This window comes from Alexandromys fortis, unplaced genomic scaffold (genome assembly GCF_014885135.2).
Source record: "Alexandromys fortis isolate MF-2015 unplaced genomic scaffold, M_Fortis_MF-2015_v1.1 scaffold_149, whole genome shotgun sequence".
Classification (NCBI taxonomy): Eukaryota; Metazoa; Chordata; class Mammalia; order Rodentia; family Cricetidae; genus Alexandromys; species Alexandromys fortis.
In genome coordinates this window covers 662777-688603 of record NW_026068025.1, presented here as the reverse complement: position 1 = coordinate 688603, position 25827 = coordinate 662777, and the positions used below count along the sequence as shown (strand labels likewise).

The 25827-nt window shown below is 44.3% G+C and overlaps 1 protein-coding gene and 1 pseudogene across 3 annotated transcripts; one reads left to right on the top strand and one right to left on the bottom strand.

Moving 5' to 3' along the window:
- Positions 1–559: 559 nt before the first annotated feature.
- On the bottom strand, positions 560–5566 carry LOC126514614 (60S ribosomal protein L18-like; annotated as a pseudogene).
- Positions 5567–13433: 7867 nt separating this feature from the next.
- Positions 13434–22332, top strand: LOC126514600 (zinc finger protein 709-like). 3 transcript variants are annotated; one of them, XM_050163594.1, is made up of 5 exons: positions 13434–13578; positions 18856–18982; positions 19181–19238; positions 19975–20111; positions 21385–22332. In XM_050163594.1, the coding sequence occupies exons 1-5, from the start codon at positions 13576–13578 to the stop codon at positions 21429–21431; spliced, it is 372 nt and encodes a 123-aa protein (XP_050019551.1). In that variant the 5' UTR covers positions 13434–13575; the 3' UTR covers positions 21432–22332. The 3 variants fall into 3 exon arrangements, with proteins under 3 accessions (XP_050019551.1, XP_050019550.1, XP_050019549.1); XM_050163593.1 differs by having other exon boundaries at positions 13438–13578; positions 18898–18982; positions 19975–22332; XM_050163592.1 differs by having other exon boundaries at positions 13440–13578; positions 19975–22332.
- Positions 22333–25827: the final 3495 nt, after the last annotated feature.

Below are 25827 nucleotides of genomic sequence, written 5' to 3'. Positions count from 1 at the left end.
GAACAGTGACAAACCTCCACTAAACATCCTTTCCTTACTGGGCTGGTTGGTCCTTGTCTCCCTCTGGCTGCTGAGAAGAGCCAATTCACTTATTCCTCCAGGTCTTCTCATAGTAGCCCACAGAAGGCTGCAGGTTGAGACCCTGCATCCAAGAAGCCTCCTTCCATGCGCCCCTGATTCCTTGGCTTCCCACAGATGGCGCAGGTGCGTTATCAAAGCTCATTGAGTTAAAATTAGTGTTAGATTTCATTAAAAATAGCATGAAGCTGGTCATGACACCATAGGTATGTTATCCCAGCAACTCATGAATCGGAAGCAATCACCTACACAAATTGGGGAGACCAGCTCTCAAACAACTTTTTAAGTGGTGGAAATAGTTTAATGGTAAACACAGTTGTCTGATGTGCTAGGCACTGACCCCAGTCCCCAGAACCACAAAACAGCATCTGAAGCATAGCCATAGCAGTGAACGACTTAGGAGTAAGTGACTTTTAGGAGAAGAAGGGAAGTTTCTGGGGGTACAGGAGGTGGTTACATTCCCAAGCACACAGCAGAGATTTTACTCGGCCTCTGCTTCTCTGCTCATCTCCCCAACTCGAGTGGCCCCAAGGCTCCTGTTATTGTGGCACAAGTGGAAAAGAAGGTAAGTAAGCCAGCATTTGTGGACATCTAGGCCCAATGGTTTCCCCTCGACCAAAAACAACTCCAATTGGGCAGTAGGAGGATAACTGATATCACCTTGCCAGTTCCATCTATATTACCCAGACTGGCTTTGAACTTGTGAAGTGCCTGCCTCCTAAACTTCCCGAGTAACTGGATTGTGGGCCTGCTTTGGGTTTGTTCATAGGATGAACTATCCAGACTCCCAGTGACAGGGCTCTCTCTTGAGAAGCCCAAACTTTGAAACGGTCTTCTATACATCCCTGCCTGTCCTGGATCAGGGTGGTCTCAAGTTCATAGAGATCTTTCTGCTCTGCACCCCAAGTGCTGGGATTAAAGACACGGACCACCACACCCAGCTCAGACTCCCTCTTTTTAGGTTTAATTTTTAAAATGTTTAGACATTTTATGTGTATGGGTATTTTCCTCTGTGTGTGTGTGTGTGTGTGTGTGTGTGTGTGTATGCACCTGTACACCATGTGCGGGTGTGTGTTTGTGTGTGTGTGTGTGTATGCACCTGTACACCGTGTGCATGTTTGGTGCCTGCAGAAGCCAGAAGAGGGTGCCGGGCAGTGGTGGCACACACCTTTAATTCCAGCAGAAGCAGGCAGATCTCCATGAGTTCGAGGCCAGCCTGGTCTACAAGAGCTAGTTCCAGGACAGCTAGGACTGTTACACAGAGAAACCCTGTTTCAAAAAACAAACAAAAAGAAGCCAGAGAAGGGTAATAGGGCACCTGGAACTAGAGCTGCAGACAGTTGTAAGCCACCATACCATATGGGTGCTGGGAATTGAACCCAAGACCTCAGACTCTTAAACTGTTTTCTTTCTACAATAAAATCTCTCAGTTCTTTGCTTTGTCCCAACTCTGAATTCTTTCTTAGACACATGAGCGAGAGTGAGAGTCTAATTAGTGTTGTTTGCTTTCCTGTGGATGTAAGGCTGCCCACTGGAGTGTGAACAAACTACCAAGAGTCTCACCTGAAGAAAGCCAACTCTCCCCCTGCAGTGCTAGCGTCTCTACCAGGAGTGGGGTCTGGTGAGCACACTCCCCATCCGTGCTGAGATACGGACGGGGCTGACCCTGGACAGGTCTTGCGTAGACAAACACAACTGTTGAGAGCTCATGACTGTAACCGCCTGTTGTGTCCAGAAGACACCATCTCACAGTAGCTCTCCCTAGTCTCTGACTCTTAGGGTCTCCCACGTTCCCATGACAGTGCCTGAGCCATGGGTGGAGGCCTTTGATACACATGTCCTGTTTGGGGTTGAGCACGCAACAGTTACTTATTCTTTACACTCTGATGATTTGTGGCTCTTTGTGCTCTGTCCATTGCAAAAAAACATTTTCTGAGGTAGTGTATGAGCTAGTCTCATTATTTGTGTGTGTGTGTGTGTGTGTGTGTGTGTGTGTGTGTGAGAGAGAGAGAGAGAGAGAGAGAGAGAGAGAGAGAGAGAGAGAGAGAGAGAGATGTAGATGCCTGAGGAGGTCAAGGATTGGGGTCCTCCTGGAAATGGCTGCTGTAAACCACCTGACACTGGGCTCCAGTTTTCCTCAAGAGGTGTGTGTTCTTAATCACTAAGCTATCTCTCTAGCTCTTGGGAAAAAAAAAGAAAAACAAAAACAAAAGTTCAATTCATTGCCATTTATCGAACTGGGAGTCACCGAGATCCAACTTGCAGTTATACAAACCACCACACGATGTCACCATGAGCTCAAAGTATTTTAGAGTAACAACCGGCAACCTGGATTGAAAAGAAAACAATACATTTGACAAACATGGGAAATGATACTCTCGGACTTGAAAGAACGCTCTCAGCTAACCGCATCTAGATTGACAGTCTGTGCTGGCAGTCCTGGTGAGGGCCTTATGCATGGGTCCAGAAATCGGAACGGACTACCCAATAATTTCTCACTGTGAGAGCCTTGACATTTTGATACTTGGTCTCAGGGCCTCAGAAGGGAGGAAGGGAGACAGTGCTCTGGGTTCTGGCTGTCTCAAAGAGTCCCCTGTTGAGGATCAATGATTGCTAGTGAGGGGAAGCACTCCTTTTCCTGCTTTGAAGGCGGAGCCCCATGTTGGAACTCCTAGAGCAGGGTGAGGCCTCTGCTAGGACCGATCATAACATTGCCACCAAATATGTCAAATCAAAGTTTTAGAGACCAGAAGATATAATAATAAAACCCATGTTTCTTCAGCTATAACAAGTGCTGGGTAACAGGAAGGGAATTAGTCCTGCAGCTATATTGTAACCACCAGCCGCGAGGAAAAGTATTCACATGGTCAACAGAACATTTCATCAGGAAAATCTGAGCACAAAACAACTTACAGTGACCCTCCATTGTCTGTCATTAAGGGAGTCAAGACAGAGACACTAGACAAAGCCTCGGGACAGGATAAAGTGTGAATGAGATGGGGTAAAGCCAAGTGCTGCTGCTTCTTGGTTAGCTGGCTGGTCTTTGCTAGCAATGTGTGGAGTTCTCATGATGGCAGACCTCTGACTTATAGGGAACAGTTTTCTTTTCTCAAGTCTGACTCACCTCCTTCATCTTCTCCTTCCCTCCATTCTTCAGCCTATAACAAGGACATCTTGGGGGTTTTATTATTATTATTAATTTAGAAATTGGATTTATGCATTTTATGTGCGAATGTTTTGCCTGTATGTATGTATGTTATGTGCACCATCTGTGTGCTTGGTGCCCCTCGAGGGCAGAAGATGGCATTGAATCCCTGGGAACTGGAGTTATGGATGGTTGTGAGCCATTATGTGGGTGCTAGGACTCATACCCAATTAAACCTGGATCTCTTCAAGAGCAACAAGTGTTCTTAACCAATGAGCCATCTCTTCAGCTACCTTGGAATTATTTTCATTCTTTTCTCCCCCAGCATGCAAAGCTTTTTTGTTTTGTTTTGTTTTTTGAGATAAGGTTTCTTTGTGTAACAATCCTTGGTGTCCTGGAACTAGCTCTATAGACCAGGCTGGCCTTGAACTCACTGAGATCTGCCTGTCTCTGCCTCTCGAGTGCTCAGATTAAAGGGGCGCACCACCACTGCCTGACCCAAAGTTTTTTAATAACAGTAAGATCCAAGGTTAGTTTTTGTATCCAGGCTGACCCTTCAAACTTTCAGCACTCAGAACAGACATAGGGTTTGGTATGGCTTTGTGGTTCCTGGGCCTTGCCAAAGTGCCAACACATCTCTTAGCCCTTCTGAAGACTAGACAGAAGCACGGTGCTGTGGCCCTCGGGAGACTCCAGGCCAGCTGATTGATGGTGGATCTTACCCCCAGCCTTGAGGATGCGACTTCAGTTGTCTGCTCATCCACAGTGCACACACCTTCAGCTTGGGCACTTCCAGAATCCGCAGGTCATCTGTGACTGTCCCCAACCATAGCTGTTTTGTTCTCTCAACAAAACAGCTTCATCCTTTGGATTATTCGGGACAGGGACAGAGGTGGCCGGTTAGTGTGACCCATAAATAACCTTTTCAGTATCACTTGTTTGATGGAGGCATTCATCTGGCCAGAAACCCGTGGGGCTTCCCTAGCAGCCACAGGCAGATGTCCGCTCCTGGGCTCCTCGCGCCGAGTCTTTCAGTCCTTGTGGCCATGTCAGCTCCTATGGCGGTGCCTCCTACACTGAAAAGTTATTTAATTTTTTAAGATGATACTTGCAATTTTCAGTTACTAATGGGGGAAGGTGGCATGCATACTAACTCTCATATAGGAAAGGTTAAAAAGTCAACCTGATTGTAAAATAGAATATAATAATAAATAGAAATTGAGAAGGATGTATGGTGGGTAGGCTGGATAAAGAGAGATCAGATTTACAGAGTGTGAGCTGTACTCATGCTTGGGAGTATGACACTAACTCCCACGAATTTGTATAAGTTTCAGATGTTAAGCAAAATAAAATATTTATGAGTTAAAATAAACATATACTGAGATTTATGTGTGTGTGAATATATATAAAATATTTATCTTTATTCTTTACACATGTTATGTGGCAATTCCTTCTAACTGCAACATTCCATCCTGGAATCCTCATTAAGAGAGGGTATGGGGTTGGAGAGATGGTTCAGCACTTAAGAGTACTGGCTAATTATCCCAGGGACTCAGACTTGACTCCCAGAGCAGTTCACAACTGTCTGTAACTCCAGTCCAGATCAGTGCCCTCTCTGACCTCCAAGGGCAGCAGGCACACATGTACACAGACATGCATGCAGGCAAAGCACCCATACACATGAAAATAAACAATTTTTTAAAAGAGTCAAGAGGTAGAGATTGAAGAGATGACTTGGTGGTTAAGAGCACCAGCTGCTTTTCTAGAGGACCTGAGCTCATTCTTCAGCACCCACATGGTGGCTCCCAAGCGTCTATAATTCCAGTTCCAGGGGATCTGATGCCTTCAACTAGCCTCCAAGGGTACCAGGCACATGGTACACAGGCATACATGCAGGCAAAACACCCATACACATAAAATAAAATAATACAAAATAATTTTTAAAAGACTTGGGAAGTAAACAAAGCTTACAAGGCTCAGCAAGTAAACACTCTCAAATCTGAGGAAATTCCTACAACTTAAAAGGATCCGGGGTCCCTCGCCAAGGTTATGCAGCTATAAAAGCAGGTTAAAGAGCTGCTGGAAGCCGGGCGGTGGTGGCGCACACCTTTAATCCCAGCACTTGGGAGGCAGAGACAGGTGGATCTCTGTGAGTTCGAGACCAGCCTGGTCTACAAGAGCTAGTTCCAGGACAGGCTCCAAAACCACAGAGAAACCCCGTCTCGAAAAAACAAAAAAACAAAAAAAAACAAAACAACAACAACAACAAAAAAAAAAAACAAGAGCTGCTGGAGCAGAGAAATCTCTGACCCGTCCAGCTGCCTGAAATTGTGCATCTTCCATGGGTCAGCACCTAGGCTAGGACATGCTGTTAGTCAGCTGCCGCTGCATCATCCATGCTCCTGTTGGTAACTACTTACCCATACTCTCTTATGGAGCCCTAACAAACTCATTGGCTCACCAAGTTGAATTATGATAGAATCATCTGTTGTCAGCGCCCTGTCTGGGGTGAGCAGATGTTTGTCTCTCCCCAAGAAAAGCCACATAACATAATAAATGTCCAAATAGGAAGCAACAGAACAAAAAAATGAGTTACAGAGGAGTGGTTGCCCAGCGCCTGCAATGGTGCTGAAACGTGCAACTGAGGCTGATCCATGCAACTGAGGCTGATCCATGTGACGGCGGAGGAGCCACGGGGAACAATTCCCTACGCGGCTACCTTCCCCCTACCTTTTGTAGGAGATGATGTGTCTCCTTGCTGGTGGTTACAGGCTCTACGTGATGGGTGATAGCACATGCAACCAAGGCCAAGCGATCTGAGAATGGAATGCCATTGAGGGAAGTCCCAGGGTAGCATCTCTCTCCATTCAGTAAGGGCGTGCAGTCCTCATGAGGACCACAGAGGAAAAACAGCCATTACTGAGAAAACTGGGTGTGAGAGAGGCTGTGTTTGATACCCAGTTCACTGGGTTGTGTAGGATGATGTTCACAGGAACATTCAGAAAACACTGACTCGACGGGCGATGGTGGTGCACGCCTTTAATCCCAGCACTCGGGAGGCAGAGGCAGGTGGATCTCTGTGAGTTCGAGACCAGCCTGGTCTACAGAGCGAGTTCCAGGACAGGCTCCAAAGCCACAGAGAAACCCTGTCTCGAAAAACAAAAACAAAAAGAAAAAGAAAAGAAAACACTGACTCAGCAGGGTCTAAGGGACTAGTTTAGGACTTTAATGCTTTCTATTTCTCTAGAAAAGTCTCTTAATATTCCTCTCCAAGCTGGGCATTGTGACTCAAGCCTGTAACCTCAGCACTGGAAAGGAGAAGCAGGAGGATCATAAGTTCAAAGTCAGACTGGCTACATAATGCTTTCACATCAAGACTAGGTTGCAAGCAATCCTTACTGAAAAAAAATCAAAGTTACCCAGCTGGGGCTGGAGGGATGGCTTGGTGGTTAAGAGAATGAACTGCTCTTCATAGGACCCGGGTTCAATTTCCAGCACCCACATGGCAGCTCACAACTGTCTGTAAATCCAGTCCAGGGGATTTGACACCTTCACACCAATGCACATAAAATAAAGTTAAATACATCATAAAAGCCGGGTGGTGGTGGCGGCGCACGCCTTTAATCCCAGCACTCGGGAGGCAGAGGCAGGCGGATCTCTGTGAGTTAGAGACCAGCCTGGTCTACAGAGCTAGTTCCAGGACAGGCTCCAAAGCCACAGAGAAACCCTGTCTCGAAAAACTTAAAAAAAAAATACATCATAAAAAATTCTTTGGGAAAAAAAAAAGTTACTGAGGTTCTGGGTAGCTGCAGGATTATGGGCATGTTCCTTGACTCGGAGCGCTTACACCAACCTGATGTTCAAGTAATGCACCAGGATTACAGACCCAAGCGTTCCTTCATCCCTCCTTGTATCAAGAATTTCGACAATGTTCTTTTACAGCTGAACGTCAGATTGGGATCAGTAGATCAGAAAATGTGGCAGTGGGCTAGCTCTGCATGTGGAGTACAAAGGTCTTAAATGCTTCTGGTTTGTTGGTTTGTTTTGAGATAGAAGCAGGCCACGTCCATGAGAACAGAGCCTGCATTAGCCTACAGAAGATGAGACGCCACGGGGAGAAGAAGCAGGGCATCCCAGTTATCACCCCGGTCCAGTGCCCCCCAATGATGAGAAGAGGAGGCAGAGACTGTCTAGACAGTTCAGCATGAGAAGTCTCCAAAGAAAGCCAGGCTGTGGTGGTGCATGCTTTTAATCCCAGCAGAGGCAGGCCGATCTCTGTGAGTTTGAGGCCAGCCTGGTTTACAGAGCGAGTTCCTGGACAGCCAGGGCTACACACAGAGAAACCCTGTCTTGGAAACCAAATCAAACCAAAATCAAAAAGTCTCCAAAGAAAAGTAACCAGTTTATTTCTGGGCTAAAGCCAGAAGCACCTTTGGTCCTCTTAGTAGCTTCATTTTTGCCAGAGGCCAGAGGTGCCAAAAGTATTTTAGGGTTCTAAGCTGTGTCCTCAATAATTTTAGGGTTACCTGGATCGTGAGATCATTAATTGACCCAGAACAGACAGAATACCAGGATCCAACAAGCAGGTACTTGTTTTCTGTTCCCCTTGTTGAAGGATGAATTTCTTGTTTGGTGGCATTGAGTTATACAAAAACTCATGTAAACATACTGGCATATGATTGGTGCTTAGACTCAGTCGTTACCTCACAGCTCAGAAGAAACAGAAGATCAAAGCCTGAGTGTGAGTCCCAGGGCCAATTACATAATAAAAAAAAAAACTTGCCTTTTTGGGGGCTGAGGGTGTGGGTCACGTGGTGCAGTACTTGCCTACTTGTCTAGCATGAACAGAGTCTTAGGCTGCATCAGCAAAACTGCCTAAACTGGGTGTGGTCTGCATGTTGATCCCCACACTTGGGAGGCGGAGGCAGAGTGTTACCACTCTAGAGGCAGTGGGACCTGGGAGAATGGAGCCCATAAATGAGGCAAACTAAAATCCCGTGCCATTGCCAACTTTATTCAGAGCATCAGACAGTTTATACTCCGAGGGTTAAAGAGTCGCATGAGTAAAGTGTACAATCACAAGGGCAAGCCACACCTGGCAAAAGCATGCTTTTCCATAGAGTGTATAAACAAATAACAATAGCCTGCTGTAGGAAGTAGTCTGAAGTGAACTCATTCTGTCTTCTACACCTAGAAGGGGCATGAAAACACAATCCAAGAACAGCTCCGTATTTTTGAAGAAGCTGAGATCACAATTCTCTTCTTAGTTTCTTGGAGTTTTCTCACTAGTACTCAGAAATCTTCCACGACTCCATTCTTGGACCGTGTTCTGGCAGCAGAGGGTGAGGGCTCACAGCAGATTCAGGGCCAGCCTGGGATTCACCCTATCTTAGAGAGGGTGGATAGGAAGGAGGAGAGAAAGAAAGAGAACTCACAGAGAGCGTTATAGCCGATGGGCTGTAAGGCACTCAGCAATTAGGATGTCTCCACAAGATTTGCCTTTCTAGTCACATGAACCTTCCTTAAAATATCCTGTTGATATAGAAGCTAAACAGACATCTCACCAAACGGGGAGCAGTTGTTTGAGCAGAAACGCTGGCTGCGGTAGGGTTCCACTGGGGAGTCTTCTCCAGTGAGCACACTTCAGAAGCTTGCAGGCTCGACCTATGTCTGCTGTGAAGTCCTCCAGCTGCGGCAGGCTGGAAGGATGGCACTGCTGTGAAATCTCAGGAGGTCCTTGAGAGCGTGTAGACCCACAGCTAACGCTGACAGGCTGGCCTGTGTGGGCCAGCAGCAGTGTGGAAATTCAACAGCCTTTGAAGCACAGGCCTCACACAGAGTCTCAAGTTCTCCTTGCCAGTGGCTATCAAAACAGGCTGGAGAAGAGGTGTCAGGTGAGCACGGCAGTGAGATTCTACAGACCATTCCCATGTTGTGAGGTAACTCTTTCAGAGAACACAGGGACTCTTAAAGCCAATAGAAAGGCTTTATTTGCCGACTGTGGGCTACATGGGGAATTTGTAGCCCTGAGTCTCACTGTTCTTTGCCTTTTAAGGACAAAACACACATCCTGGTTGACACATTTTGGTTAGCAAGAAGAGTTAACGAAGCTAAACTAAAGAAGCCAAAAATCAAGGTTACTACATTTCCTGGAACTATGGACTAGGTCTTTGATGGATTAGGTCTTTGTTCCCATTTTTTGGCAGGTGTTGGAGCTTTCATATTGGGTTCCAAAGTCAGATTAGTGCTTTGAGCATGGCACCAGTGTTAATTCCAAATACAGGAGGAGGAAGATCACAGAACCAAACTCTCATGGCCAAATTAATTAAAGTAAGCAACTAATTAAAGCAATCTTTTTTTTTATTCATTTGCACAGCCTGCCTGCCTCCAGGGCTGGGTTCAAGAGGTCAGCATTGGCTGTGAGGAAGACAAGGTTTTTACAGAGCTCAGGAGTAGGGGGGTTTCCCAAAATGGGGGATTTGGTGGGCAAAATTGGTGGGGTTACAGGAGTAGAACATAACCATAACAAGTCAGCCCCTCCTGAAACAAAGACATGGTTGCAAGGTGGGCATAGCAACAGGTAGTTGTAACAAGGTAACTCTAACAAACCTTTTGAAACAAAGGTAGGGTTGCAAGATGGCAATTAAAAAATTTTTTGAAACAAAGAAATGATTGCCATTCCTGGAACAGGCAGTACAGAACCATTTGTAGTTAAAGTTACAGGCATAGCCCAATCCTTGATAAATAGAGGTTTAATTGTAAACAGAAATGAGCCTAGTTTGTCTTTACTGTAAGATGGCTTTTAAACCTAAAATGGAGGCAAGCTGGTTCTTCACCAGTCATGCTAAGCCTGTTACACCCAAAGTTTCAATTTTTGTATCATTTCATTGGATAGTAGCTTTGCGTTATTAGGAGATGCAAATCAACACCGCCTTGGGGTTAGTTCATTAGACTACCAAGGCCTGTCCTGGGCTACTGGTGGCCTGCCTGGAGCTTGCTTCTGAAGCCCAGGTCTTACCAGAGCTGCCTGGTTATTCCAAGTCACACAAAATGACTTTTGATTTATACAAAGTGGTTTTTATGCTATGTTCTTTACACACACACACACACAGAGAGAGAGAGAGAGAGAGAGAGAGAGAGAGAGAGAGAGAGAGAGAGAGAGAGATTTAGTACATATATAGAGAAGAAAGAGAGCAGCGGTTCCCACCTGTGGGCCCATCGTCCTTTTTTCCTTTGCTGTCTGATCAATGGGAAGGGAATGAGCGCCATCATGCCATGTGGGAACGGAGACTTTGCATGCTCTGCTTTCTTGTCTCTGCCTGAAGAAAAAGATTAGCAGGGAAAAAAAATTCTCTCATTTCTGGCACACAAGGGGGGCAATGGTCAAAGGTGGCGCACACCTTTAATCTTAGCTCTTGGGAGGCAGAAGCAAGTGCATTTCTGAGTTCAAGGCGAGCCTGGTCTACAGAGTGAGTTCCAAGACAACCAGGGCTACACATAGAAACCCTGCATTGAAAAATAAAAAACAAAACAAAAGGGATGGTGGTGGTGGTTGAGGTGCGACTTTGTGTGTGTGTGTGTGTGTGTGTGTGTGTGTGTGTGTTGAAGAGACTGAGAGGCTTGAGAGTCAGTCATTCCTGCCTGTGGTTGCCCAGAGAAGGTGGGAGGTGGGGTTCTGAACACCTGGATTGTGGTTGAGATGTTCAGAAATGTTAAAATGTAGAGTAAATTTCACAGAAATTAACAACAAAAAAGAGGTATTTTGTTTAAAAATGAAAATGTACCATATGTTTCACATATATTTTTTAGAAACATGCTATAGAAATTAAGGAATTTTGCTCACATCTCTTTGTCCTTTATGCATTCTTTGGTTTGTTTAAGTGCTGGATGAAAAGCAGCTCCCAAGCCTTCTATCGCCACCACTCTGCTTAACCTGCTCCTTTTAACTTTCTTGTGTTGTTTCTAGAAATTGTAAAGCTACAGATGTGGCCCTTTATTAATTTCTATTATCCATTATTATTATTTATTTTTATTTTTCTCAAAACGGGTTTCTCTTTATAATAGTCCTAGCTGACTTGGAACTCGCTTTGTAGACCAGGCTGGACTCGAACTCACAGAGATCTGCTTGCCTCTGCCTCCCTAGTGCTGGAATTAAAAGCATGTGCCACCACTGCCTGGCCTATTATTATTATATCTATTAGTCTTAAAGGACTGCCTTCCCTTCAAAGCTTAGGCTACCTCCTTGTATTAGTCAGGTGTTGAAATAGGAGCGGCGGGGCTGCGTCCCCAGCACCCCGGCCGCCTTCTAGCTTATGCCCGAAATAACAACACACTAACTGTATTCATTTAAACACTGCTTGGCCCATTTCTATCTAGCCTCTTCTAGGCTAATTCTAACATATTAATTCAGCCCATTTTAATAATATGTGTAAGCACCCCAAGGTGCGCTTACAGGGAAGATTCTAGCCTACGTCCATCCTGGGTCGGAGCTGCCTGGGAGAGCAGAGCCTGGCGTCTCTGCTCCAGAGAGCAGAGCTGTCGAGTCTGAGCTCACTTCCTCTTCCTCCCAGAATTCTATTCTGTTTACTCCTCCCACCTATGTTTTAACCTATCAGGGCCAAGGAGTTTCTTTATTGCTTAACCAGTGAAATCAACAGATTGATATATGGCACTCCCACATCAGTCAGGGGATCTCTAGAATACAGGTTCTCAGTCCTTGGGCCACGACTTCTTTTGGGTTGCATAACAGTAGCAAAATTACAGTTATGACGTAGCAAGGGAATAGTTTTCTGGTTGGGGGCAGTCACCTCACCCTGAGGAACTGTCTTAAAGGTTCACAGCGTTAGGAAGGTAGAAAACCACCACTCCACATGCACAGAACTGATAGCAGATATAATTTATTAGAGTGGTTTGGGGTTTACAGGCTGAGGTCCAACAAGTTCAACAATAGCTGTGTCCCAACAGGAAGCCCAAGAATCCGATCGTTGTGCAACCCTTGAGGCTAGATGTCTCCACTGGTCTTCAGCATTCACCTGAATACCAAAGAAGTAGGTTCGAACATCAGTGAAGGAATGCTTCAGCAGCAGGATGGATGGGCTCGCCGGTGAGACTGAGGGCAAGCAGGCAAAAGGCGAAAGTTCCCTTCTAGGCTGCCACCAAGGTGTGGCCAGATATAGGGTAGCTCTTCCAATCTCAAATGATCCAGTCAGGAAAAATCCCTCACAGGTGTGCTCAGCTGCTTGGGGTTTAGCTGATTCCAGATGCAGCAGCTTGGCAACCAAGATTAGCCATCACACTCCTCAAACTAGGGAGATAACAACATCTAAATTTTCAAAACGAGGGCTGTGGTGCAGTTGGCAGAGTCCATGTTGGAAGCCCTCAGCTGGATCCTGGTGCTGCGTAACCCCTCATAACGGCACATGTGACATCCCAGCATTCAAATGGTGCAGGCAGGCCCATTAAGAGTTCAGGGTTGGGCCGGGCGGTGGTGGCGCACGCCTTTAATCCCAGCCTTTGGGATGCAGAGGCAGGCGAATCTCTGTGAGTTCGAGGCCAGCCTGGTCTACAAGAGCTAGTTCCAGGACAGGCTCCAAAGCTACAGAGAAACCCTATCTCGAAAAACCAAAACAAACAAACAAACAAAAAAAAGAGTTCAAGTTTGGCCTGAACTGTACTTGAGGCAAGCTACATGAGACCCTGTCTCAAAGTATTTAGAATATTTTTTAAAAAATATTTATTTAATGTGCTTTGGTGTTTTTGCCTGCATGTATGTATTAGGGGTGTTAGGTCTTGGAATTACAGAGAGTTGTGAGCTGCCATGTGGGTGCTGGGAATTGAATCCAGGTCTTCTGGATGAGGAGTCAGTGCTCTTAACGGCTGAGCCATCTCTCCAATCCCCTAGAATAAAAATTTTAAACAGTTGTCATATTAGCAATTTCCAGTTGTGAATAGCATGCGTGTATTGACATTATTAAGTCATGGCTATGCCTTCTATAGATCAAGTGCAAGCGTGTCCTGGCAGGCCCATCACTAGTGTGCAGAAGAAACCTGACCCTCAGTTTCTCTAATTCAAGGGTTGGATTACCTACATCCTTTGTCATTCAGGCCTTGGGGCGTGCCCTAGGACTTGTCTATCAGGGTGGAATTGTCCAATCAGGCTGCAGCTGGAGGAGAGGGGCGGGGCAGGTGGCTGCACTCTCGCGGTGTTTGGTTCTTTTCACTATTCAGTCTTGGCTCACATTCTGTTTCCTCCGCTAGCTTCGGTGTCTTGAGCTCACCGTAGTCTAAGGTGGCCCCACTGTAGCCAGTGTCCCTGTGAGGTGCAGACGGCGCGGGACGCCAGAAATTCGGAAATGGTGAGCGTTCCGGCTGACGCTGGCCACATCCAACCAGAACCAGCCTCGGGGAAGGCCTCCGTAACCGGGGTCCGCATCCCAATCCCGCTGCTGTCCCCCGGTTCTGTGTGGTCTGGGCGGCGGGTCCCCTCGCGTCCCATCGGCCCCCGCGGCGTCCTGGCCGACCCACCTCTGGGCTTGGGGCGCTGGCTTCTGGTTGTGCGCTACCGCGGGTCAGCCACGGCTGAGCTTTCCTGAGGCGTGGGAAGCAGGGTCTCTCTCAGTCCACTCTCCTTCAGTTTGGCTGCTCCCGGGGTTCACAATGAATCCCCCAAATTCCAGGGTTTTCCTGTTTCAAGAGTCTTTAGGGCAAAACCCCAGCTAGTCTTGGGGCCACCCATCCCGGTATGCCAGTTAGAGATGGGTAGTGGGGATTTCGTTAGTGTGGGTACAGTGAGAAGAGGGACAGATGAAGGGTTCAGTGACATCCGCTGCCCCAGCTCATCTTCAACGGGAGCCTTGGAAATAGAGAAGGACCAGACCAGAAAAGCTTAAAGAGCAGCTTCATGCAAAGTGTGGCTCCGCCCATCATTGTCTCAGCTCACTTAAGACCTCTAGGGGACTAGGTGGCTCGCTGGAGATAACTTCTGCTTCTGGGGAGGTTTGTTCTTCCTTGGATCCTAGGTGGCTGCAGGTTAAGGACTATAACTTACCTCTATGGCTTCAGCCTTGAAGATGGAATAGGTTAGACAGACACTACTTGAATACTTACATGCTTAGGTTGATCCCAAAAGAGGTATTAGGCGCAGAGTGAAGGCAGAGGTGTCCCGCTTTTATTTATGTGTGTATGTTTGCGCACACGTGTGTGGGTGTCTGTGGGGGTAGGAGGAGGACTTCAGATTCCCTGGAGCTAAAGACAGAGGCAGTTATGAGTTGCCCCAAGTGGCTACTGGGAACTGAACTCCAGGTCTCTTGCAAGAGCAGCGAATGCTGTAACCACTGGGCCAGTTCTGCAGCCCCCGCCCCCCAACGCGGTTTCTCAGTGCCTGTTTCATTCCCAGGATTCTCAAGTGCCAACTTCTAGTCTAAGAGGTTTAAAAAGTGACAACCATTACTGTTTATTTTCCTTGCTTAATAAATAGAAATGGACTCATTATTTTTCATTTCTTCTTGGTAATGGACGGAGGTTTCAGAACTGCCGGAGGCTGGCAAGTTACTTATAGCTGCCATATGTCCTCTTAGACACCAGTCTGAAGTCTTGGGTGAAACCTCTCAGGGGAGCAGTTGGAAGCCCTGGGGCTGGAGGAATCTCCTGGAACAGTCCCCATCTCCATAGTTAATTCTTAGAGACATTGTGCCCCCTGAGAGCTTAGTTCCACTCCTAGGACACTTGGTGAATGAGGGTCTGCAGATATATCCTGCCCTCTCGGTTGTTAAGGGAGGAAACTTTCTCCCAAAGGAATGGGAAGAAAACACCACTACACACAGTGCAGTGGGACAGAAGCCTGAAAAGCAAACTAAGTCTGCTTGAGTACGGTCTGGAGTCTCCCGAGGAGGTGCGAACCTTGAGTATTTCAGCAGCACTAGGGAAGAGAGAATGGCCTTTTGACCTTGGATCCCGACAGATCTGTCTTGTCTTCGGAACTGCTCCTTTGCTGGAGTCAAACAGTTGTCATTTACTTGAACATTAGCTTTTCATTAAGTGTGAAGAGTACTCAGAGCTGAATAAGGTAAAAGTTTTGTTTGTTTTTCTGAGACAGGGTTTCTCTGTTTGTCTCTGGCTGTCCTGGAACTCACTCTGTAGATCAGGCTGGCTCGAATTTAGAGATCCATCTCCTCGGAGGGCTAGGATTAGAGGTGGGCCATCACCACCTGGCACAGTAAATATTCTTGAAACTAGAAAGAAGCAGATTTCAACAGAAAGTAGAGTTTCATTTCTACTTTTTTTTTTTTAACTCTTTGCTTCCCCTGAGCATATATAAATTCCTGAGATCTCAGAAGACAGCTGAGGAAGGTAGAAACTGAACTCATATCATCAGGTTTAGAGGAAGTGCCCCCCTTACCCCCTGAACCATTTCCTAGCCCAATCATTTGGTTTATTTGTTTTTTTATTGTAAGCCATGGTCTCACTAAGTAGCCTTGTCTGTCCTGGATCTTATCATGGGATTAAAGGTGTACACCACTGCGCAGCCTTTTTATTTATTGACTGTGTGTGTGTGTGTGTGTGTGTGTGTGTGAGTTTCTGTGCCAGGACAGTGCCTGTGGAGGGCAGAAGGTATTAGGTCCTCCGGCAACTGGAGTTAACAGGCAGTCCTGAGCTCCTCAATGTGCTAGAAATCTCACTGACAAGGTGCTCAGCCATCGCTCCAGCCCCTCATTTGATTTCTTAACTACAAATTCATTGTTGCCTCCTCACTTTCCCTGGGTTGATACAGACTACCTTACCCTTCATTGAAGTTCCTGGAAGTGGAAGATTAAGTGTTTGATTTTAAATCTTCAAGAATGTATGCATTTGATGCTTTGAATGTTTCCTGTGTACCGCCTGTACTGTATCCCACAGATTTTCATATGATGAACTTGTCTCCTTGAACTATTCAGGTTCCTCAGGCGACTGTCTTTAATTCACACGGGATTCTGTGCTTTGTGGTTGAATCTCCAGTGTGGAGGTTTTCTAGCTGCATTTCTGTTACTGATTTCTACCCAGTGCTCACATGTTCTTAGAGTGTACTTTATGTACTTGCTTGTTACGGTGTGTTTGGTCACTCAGAATGTGGTTTACCATTTAGTTGTGCTGTTGACTGTAGCATTCTAGAAATATCAGTGAAATCCTGGCTGGTGTTGACTAACACTGTTACCATCACTGCTTTCCTGGCTGTTGGACCTGTCCGTTACCAAGAAGGAGTATTTTGGTGTTTCTAAGTGTAACTGAATTTCTCCATTTGACATTTCAATTCTAGAAGTTTTTCCCCATATAAATTGACCTTCTGCTTCACAGCTGGTCATTTAAAAAGTCTTATTTAGTGAGCATAGCATTCATGGACTGTAGTGTCAAATGTTTCTCAAAGATAGCTTATCTCAAATTTTTTCCTTATTGTTCCTCTATTCTTGGTGTTTTTTTTTCCTTAGCTGGAAAATGGACATTTGAGGTTTGTAATATGGGATAACTGAAAATCAGTTTCCCTACTTTCTCTATTATCTGTTCTTGTTCGTTGAAAGCTGTGTCCATTTATGGACTGAATATACTGTCCAAAACATTTTCTTTTAAATTTTTTATTTAAAGACAAGGTCTCACTGTGTAGCCTTGTATGGCTTGAACTTACTCAGTAGACCAGATTGGCCTCAAGCTCATAGAGATCTAACTGTTGAATGCTGAGATTAATTGTGTGTATCCCCAAACCTAGCTCTTAAGACAAAACAAAACAAACAAACAAAAAACTCTTTTTGAAAAACATTCTTTTTGGTTTTTTGAGACTGCTTCCCAAGTGCTGGAATTAAAGATGTGTGCCATCACTACCTGGCAAAAACATTTTATTTTATGTGTATGGGTATTTTTTTTGACTGCATGTATGTTTGTGTGCCACATGCATGCAGTGACCTTGGAGGCAAGATGGTGTGTTAGCTGCCATGTGGGTAATGGGAATTGAATCTGGGTCCTCTGCGAGAGCCGAGGTGCTTTTGAACTGCTTAGCTATCTCTCCAGCCACCGTTTCTAAAAGATTTTTGCAGAGACCACATTGTGTATGCAAAGTCAGTTTGTTATGTTGTCCTTTATTATTTATTCAGCCAGTGTTTTGACATATTTCTGTGATTGTCATAAACTAAAACAGAAAAATTAGAAGAAACAACAAAAGGCCACCTCTTTCAGTTTTGGGGGGGGTGTAAGGGGATGGGAAGATGAGGGCATTCCTTTTTTGTTTTTTAATAGTTTATTTTTATGTGCACGGGGCATTTTGCCTGAATTTATGTTTTGCCTTGCATGTATGTCTTTGTGGGGGTATCTGATCTTGGAGTTATAGACAGTTGTGAGCGGCCATGTGGGTGCTGCGAATTGAACCGCTGTCCTCTGGAAGAACAGGCTTAACCACTGAGCCATCTCTCTAGCCCACGGGCATTCCTTTAACACATAATCAGGTTGGTTTTTTTTTTTTTTTTTTTTGTCCTTAAAATTTCTTGGGAAACATGGAACGTTCTCCATTTTACATTATACTTGGGTACTTTTGAATACTTTAATTTCTGAAAGAAACCATCACTGCAACTTTTTCTCCCAGAGTTTAGGTGGTATAGAATCATTGTGGATATAAACAGCAATTCGTTTTTCCAGGTAGATGGAGGCTTTTGTTTACTCGATGTAAAATGAGATCTACCCTGCCCTGCGCTGGGAACTTAGGCTGTTGTCCAGAAGACCGTTAGCATATCAGAGACAGGGTAAAACAAGCATGAGTAGACACTGCACAAGGGTTTTTTTTTTTTGCCATTTTGATTTTTCTGTTTACATTTATGTGGTTGATACACAGTTTGAGAATATTTAAATTTTTAACAAACTTGTTTCTGAGGGTTCTGCTTGTACTTTCATGTTTCTGTGGAGGATGTGTGCTTGTAGCATCTCACAGCCATTTTCCTGAGCACATTCTTCCTGGACTCTTGTGGATGTCCATATAATGATGTTCTTTGTGTCATTACTTATGTGTTGTTACATAATCATCTTGGTTACTGTTGCTTTAAGAGGCAAGTTTTGGCATTAAGAAGTACTAGTCTTATTGTGTTTTAGGATTCTTGTAGTATCTGAGTGCCTTATAATTTCATATGAAAATCTGTATTGTTTTTTCAATTCCTATAAGTTAGTCACCCAGGATTCTAATTGTTCTTAGTTACCCTAACACTTTGATTTTTAGAATTCCTCCCAAATCCTGAGGTCCACGACAACATCAGCAAAGGTCCAGTTTTGTGAGTTGTCACTTCCAACAGTTAGAACTCTCACAGTACAAACATTAGCATTGTTTGTAGAGCAGATAGTAGGATTTATTAGTCACATGTATTGGAGATGAACTGTACAATGATAAATTAGTGATAATCAAGAAACAGCCTACTCCCTGGATTTGCCAATGAAAGGGTGTTTTTAGTCTGCTATTGCTTTCTGAGTGCTTCAGTTGAATTATAATATCAATACAGCAGTATGTGAACAACTACATACATAAACTTTTAGATCAGCAAATCATATGACACATCTACATACAAAGTATGGAGCCCTAGTGGTGTAAGTTTTACCCAGCCGCCAATACACATTGTGGGATATTTTAGAACTCAGTGGCCTTTGACGATGTGGCTATAAACTTCACCCAGGAAGAGTGGGCTTTGCTGGATCCTTCCCAGAAGAATCTCTACACAGACGTGATGCAAGAAGTCTTTAGAAACCTGACTTTTATAGGTAAGAATGATAACATTTCTTTACTTAATAGTTAAAAAAAAAAAAACCCTAGGAATTTTTTTAATCAATTTGAAATGTGGAAAGGGACGGCTTTTTATGAATAAATGGGAATATTTTCAGTGTACAGTGAACTTCAAAATTACTATTAATCTTTTGAAGTTCCTAATTAATAGTGCTTTTCCTTGGTCTGTATTTTAGAGAACGGGTGGGAAGACCAGAACATTGAGGAGGACAAAAATCCCGAGATAAATCTAAGGTAATTTGTGTTCACAAAAGGGTAAGATGTTCACCGAGGGGACTTTAGCATGTCATGTGACCTGTGGTAAACAAAGCAAACAAATAAGCACAACTTTATGCATTTTATTCCTAGTTGTTTGCGATCTCTCTCTCTCCAGTTTAACACAGTTCTGTTTTTTCAAGGTAGTTGACTTCCACAAAGTACTAAGAAACTATATGAATATCACTGTTTAGATAATAGATTTGGGAAAGCCATGTTTCAAAGAGATTATTCCATTTACTTTCTAATAATTAAGACATGCCAAGATATGTCTTATTCTCTGATATTGGTTATAATGTAGGTCCAAGACATTAATGAATAGAAAAATCAGTAATAAACCAACCATCAATAATGTGTTTGTCTCTTTTTGTATAGAAGCCATATGGTAGATTCTGTGAAAGTAAAGATTATAAAAATCAATGTGGGCAAATTTCACTGAGATACCAAATTTTTGTTTGTTTGTTTTGTTTTTCGAGACAGGGTTTCATAGTATAGCCCTGGCTGTCCTGGAACTCATGCTGTAGACCAGGCTAGCCCCAAACTCAGAGATCCCCCTGCTTCTGCCTCCCAAGTGCTGGGATTAAAAGTGTGCTTCACCACCACAGCCTGGCTGAGATTCCAAATCTTAACCTGAAAAGAAAAGTTCTTAGTTGAGTAAAACCATGTAATGTGATTTGTCTGGAAAAGTCTTCATGTGTTGTTCGTTCCTTAATAGGCACATCATAACTGACTCCGGATACAACCTGTGTGCAAGTGAAGAATACTCAGAGAAGCCATATAAATTTACACAGTACAGGAACTCTTTCATTTCTCTAATGAGTGTTCAGAGACATATGACAACGGACACCGGAGGTAAACCTTACAAGTGTATGCTATGTGGGAAAGCCTTTCATTTCCCCAGTGAGTTTAGAATACATCTAAGAACTCACACAGGAGAAAAACCTTACGAGTGCAAGCGATGTGGGAAAGCTTTCAGTCACTCCAGTTCCTTTAGAAAACACGAGCGAACTCACACGGGAGAGAGGCCCTATGTATGCAAGCAGTGTGGGAAAGCCTTTAATTGTTCCGGTTCCATCCGGAAACATGAAAGAACTCACACCGGAGAGAAGCCCTATGAGTGTAAGCAGTGTGGGAAAGCCTTCAATTGTCCCAGTTATCTCCAGATTCACGAAAGAAGTCACACTGGAGAGAAGCCCTATGAGTGCAAGCAGTGTGATAAAACGTTCAGCTGTTCCAGTTCCCTTCGGAAACATGAAAGAACTCACACTGGAGAGAAGCCCTATGAGTGCAAGCAGTGTGGGAAGGCCTTTAGCTGTTCCAGTTCCTTTCGAAAGCATGAACGCACTCATAGTGGGGAGAAGCCCTATGAATGCAAACAGTGTGGGAAGGCCTTCTTTTCTCTCACAAGTGTTCGGACACACATGATAAAGCACACCGGCAACGGGCCTTTTAAATGCAGTGTATGTGAGGAAGTGTTTCCTTTCTCCAGTGTATTTAGAAGACACCAAACCTCTCATGCTGGAGAGAAGCCCTATAAGTGTAAACAATGTAGCAAATGGTTTAGTTCCTCCACTTCACTTCAGATACACGAAAGAACTCATAATGGGGAAAAGCCCTATGTGTGTAAGCAATGCGGCAAAGCCTTCAGTTGTCCCAGTTACATTCGAAAACATGAGCGAACTCATACTGGGGAAAAGTCGTACCCATGTAAGCAGTGTGGCAAGTGGTTTGGTGCTTCCAGTTCTCTTCAGATACATGAAAGAATCCATACTGGAGAAAAGCCCTATCGGTGTCAACAGTGTGGTAGAGCGTTCAGCCGGTCCACCTCTATTCGGAAACATGAACAGACTCACACTGGGGAGAAACCCTGTGAATATAATGTGGGGAAGCCTTCACTTCCAGTTGAAATTGATTACTAAGTAGTCTTATACATGGAAATTCTGGCAAATCCTCAGTTTCTCACAGGCTTTTAAATAAAAATGGTAAAGCACACTGTAAATGGGCCTTTTAAATGCGAGGTATGTCAGAAGCCTTTCACAGTCCTGTTCTGTTTAGGGCACATCAGATAACTCATGCAGGCAAGAAACAAGGTGAATGGAAACAATGTGGCAAATCTTTCTTTCAGGTAGTCTCAAGCATAAAGGAAGTTATGCTGGAGAGTATCCCTCCTAATGAAAGCAATGGAGAATCAATCACCCATTAAAATTGCCTTTGTAAACATAAATGAACTTGTACTGGAGAAACATCCTTTGAGTACAAATAAATATGAAATATCACATATCCCCATTTGCCTTCAAAGAAACTGAAATACTCATTGGACAGCAAATCATCAGAAAGCGATTGTTAGGAATATGAAAAAGAAAACAGAGTTTTCTTGGTTCTTTTAAAGGACACAAAAATCACACTGGATAATAACCCTGTGTATGTGAGAAAAATGGTTAAGACTTTAGATGCTCCAGTTCTTTTAGATTATATGAAAGAATACATACCAGATAAAACTGAATAGGAATGTGGGGGAAGCATTCAGTTTTTCAGTTTTCTTTAAAGACATCAAATAGAGGGGGAAAGCCTGGAGCTTTTGATAATGTGGTTAGGTTTTCAGTTTTTGAAAACCTTGGAAGAACTCTGGAGGAAAGGTTGAGTGTAAGAAATGTCAGAAGGCCTTCAGTTTTTCCATTTTCACTCAAAGACACAAAAGAACTCGTTTAGAAAAAGACTGTTGGGCACACAGAAAGTCTCCCAGCTTCATTTCTCATGGAAAGGTACATGATAACTCACACTGAAGATGGATATGCATTACATTGACTTTACAATGTGAAAACTTTGCTTTTTTGGGTTAAAGCTTGGAATGTGTCTTTTTATATTAGATACAATTTTGTTGAGACTTTTTACAATTGTATTCAAAGAGATTTGTGTATCTTGGAATAATATAGTATTATTTAGTACATACAGTGTATGCATGTGTATATGTGTATCTGTAGGATACAGTATAGTTTGTACATGAGTAGTATATATTATATAACTAGTTTATATGGTATGTAATTAAAATATATGTAACCACTATTTTACTACATTGGTTGCTATTGAAATCTTATCAGTGTGTAGATTAAAGCATTTCAGTTGCCTACACCACCCCCCACCCCCAGCTACTTCTTGCTCCAGGAACATGGTTACCAGGGTCCCCAATATTCAGCATCAGCTCTTTTTTTACCAGGTAGAAATCATGGCCTTGGGACTGCATCTGATATCAAATCCTCAGCATCAACTGGGTGCGGTGGTACCCACCTTCAATTCCAAAACTGGAGAGGCAGAGACAGGAGGGTCTCTGTGAGTTTGAGGCCAGCCTGCTGCCTGGTTTACATATGGAATTCCATGACAGCCAGGGATATATATATACACACACACAAACTTCAGTGTCACCCATTCTTGTTCCTGCAGATTCCTGAAAGCCCTATTCTGCAGCTCTGGGCATATGGCTAGCAAAGCTTTAGATCAGGTCCCCACAAAACCACCAATATATGATCTACAGACATCCTATCCACATCCTGTAGTACTGCACATACTAAAGTTTTAAGGCCTAGCACCATCTTTACTCAAGGGATGTAAGAAGGTCTCTCATTTTACTCCTGCAAGAGATTGGACACCAGAATCATAAATCCAGATGCATCCTTTACATGTCCCATAGTTTTTAGAGAAGATTTTCAGAGCAAACAGACCTAAAAGATTCTGAAAAAAAGTCCTGGCACTACTTGGGCTTATACCATGAGGCTTCCAGAGGACCTCATCTAGGTCTCATACCCACAAAAAGTGGTTAAAGTGCTACATGCCCCGGTACCTACTTCATCTCACACCTAAGGAAGGTACCCTTTGTGTTTCAGAACCTAGATTCTGGAATTACCATGTCACACACTACAGCCTTGTCTCATAAGACCTGGTGTAGGTTCCATGGCATCCTGTGACATCAAAACTTTGGCCAGTGGTGCCACAATCACGTATCCTGCATTTGTCTTGGGTCCCATGGAAGGTCTTCACATGCCTGAAAGCATCAGCTCATGGCATCACCTATGTTTGTCCTTGAGGAAGACTTGGGATAGTTTTCAGTATCCTGTAGCACAGCTAATGATAGTTGCCACCAAAATATCATTATTTCCACTCTTGATGTCTGAGAATCCACACACCTTTGGATGCCTGTGTTCACTACATAATCATACAACTCTTTATGAACTGCTGTGGTCTAGACTGTTAGGATACTCATGGACTCTGCTGACATCAAGCAAAGATGAAAACACAGGCTGGGCTCAGTTGTAGGCAATTATTGGGATCTAGAGGGCACCCTACAAGGAACTGTACAGGGACACAAGCAGAGAATGTTTATAAGGAAGAGTACTTTCCAGAAGGGAGGTGGGCCATAGCTGGGGAAAGGTCAGGCTGAATGTTCCCGCTCTCTAGCACATTGGGATCTTCCTATATTATTTATGCAGTGTGCCCTTTTAAGTTGCCTAAGCTTCAGTTGGCGTGGGCTTTCCCTGAATTTTTTTCCTGGGTTGTTTATCACTTATAGTTACTAGTTTGTATAATGCAGTTCATATGCACAAGCTCTACTCTTCTGCCCCAGCTTTACTATCAAACCCGGTAGATATGGGGGTCATAGACTCCTGCATATTTATTTCCCCGTGTCTCAGTTGCCTTTCCTCTTCACCAGCTAAGTAAGAGACCACCCTAAGAATCAGTATGGGTATATAAATCTGGCTGTGGCTAAGACACAGATTTGCAACGTTGAGCCTATACGATGGGAAAGCACAGAGACTTCTACTTGGGAGCTGTGGTTGGACTCTTGGGAGGAAAAGTTGGATAGCCTTTGTATGGCCGAGTAGGAGCCGGAGCAGAACACTGGTGTGGCAGGTGTAGAGGATCACTCACTGTCTGCTTCCTCTTAGATTGTTTGGTTGTTTTTTCCAGTCTCAACTCCTCAGAGGTTTGGTAGAAATGCAGCCACTTCTTGGGAATTTCCCACACATGCACTGGCAGATCATGCCTGGTGTGAGGAAGCAGCTAGCTGGGTGTGGTCTGTGGGTGACTCAACATGACTGGAAGGCAGCTCCCAGATTCTCCCCCATTGCACTTGTATAATTTCGGCCTCACGAGGTCATTCATTGTCTGAGCTTGCATGCCTCAGCTGACAAGGCTGGACCTGGCCCCATATAACACTTTGTCTTGTGGATCTGACGGAGAGTGACTCATCGCTCACCTGTCATGCCTCGTGAACTCCAGCACTGAGAAGCAGGAGAGAAAAGCGAAACCTTCCTAGTCTCCTCAGCGAGAAGGCAGCAAACCTGATGATGGGCACGTTCTATTGCCCGTGCTTAGGTTTGCATTTGTTCCATTCTTTCCCTCCATCATTCGTACTCTTCCTGTCCGAATCTGCCCACTGGGTATGTTTCTCACAGGCAGCAAACAGTTGGGCTTGTTTTTTAAGACATGGTCTCTCTAAATAGCCCTGGCTATCATGGAATTCACTATGTAGACTAGGCTGGCGTGGAACTCACAGAGATCTTCCTGTATGCTGGGATTAAAGACATGAGCCACCATGCTAGATCATTTTTTTTTGTCTTGATTTTTTTTTCCTTTGAGATAGGGTCTCAGGTAGCCCAGCTGGGCTTAAACTTCTGGGGTTATAGATGGGCACCATCATACTTGATTTATTCAATACTATGAGTCAAACCCAGGACTTTAAGTATACTAGGCAAACTCTACCAACTGAGGTGCTTTACATCCCTTGCCCAGATGTTGCTTTCTTGGGGCTGGGAAAATATTGGTGAAGTGCTTGCTATGCAGGCATGAGGACCTGAGTTCAGATCCCCAGCACTCATAAAAAACCAGATACGGCAATGCAGGTCTGTAATCCAGTGCCAGTGGGGTAGAGAAAGGCAGATCCCTAGAGCTTGTAGCAAACCACTAGCTGACTGCATAAACTGCAAGTTCAGTGAGATACCCTGTCTGAAAAAGGGAGAAGCAATTGAGGAAGACACACAACATTGACTCTATCTGTATGATTTCAGTGCTCTGGGAAAGTAAATAGTTTTTACATGTTGTTGATGATAGAGTGTCGGAGCCCACCTTTATTCTCTATTAATAGACATTTCATTTTATCTTAAGCTATTAGGAGAAAAGGAAGGGGTTCCTAGAACTCATACTGTAGACCAGGCTGGCCTCAAACTCAGAGACCCACCTGCTTCTGCCCCTACCCCTCTCCCCGAAAATTAAGATAGAGTATCTTAAGTTTCTATTGTTGTGATGAAATACTGACCAAAAGTAACTTAGGGAGCATCTCAGTTCTTTTTCTATTGATGTGACAAAATGTCATGACCAAGGCGACTTCTGAAAGAAAGCATTTGTTGGGGCTTACAGTTCCAGAGGGCTGGAGTCCATGAGCATCATAGTGGGGAGCATGGTGGCAGGCAGGGATGGAGCTGGAGCTTATATCCTTTCCCAAAAGTAGGAGGCAGAGAAAGCTAACAGAAAATAGGATGGGCTTTTGAACCCTCAAAGCCCACCCGCAGTTATACCT

What these genes read in the sequence shown, in the direction of transcription:
- LOC126514600 (XM_050163592.1), top strand. An exon ending in TAGAAACCTGACTTTTATAG is followed by an intron (nt 18,983 to 19,180) that starts GTAAGAATGATA and finishes TCTGTATTTTAG; the next exon opens with AGAACGGGTGGGAAGACCAG. An exon ending in AATCCCGAGATAAATCTAAG is followed by an intron (nt 19,239 to 19,974) that starts GTAATTTGTGTT and finishes GTTCCTTAATAG; the next exon opens with GCACATCATAACTGACTCCG.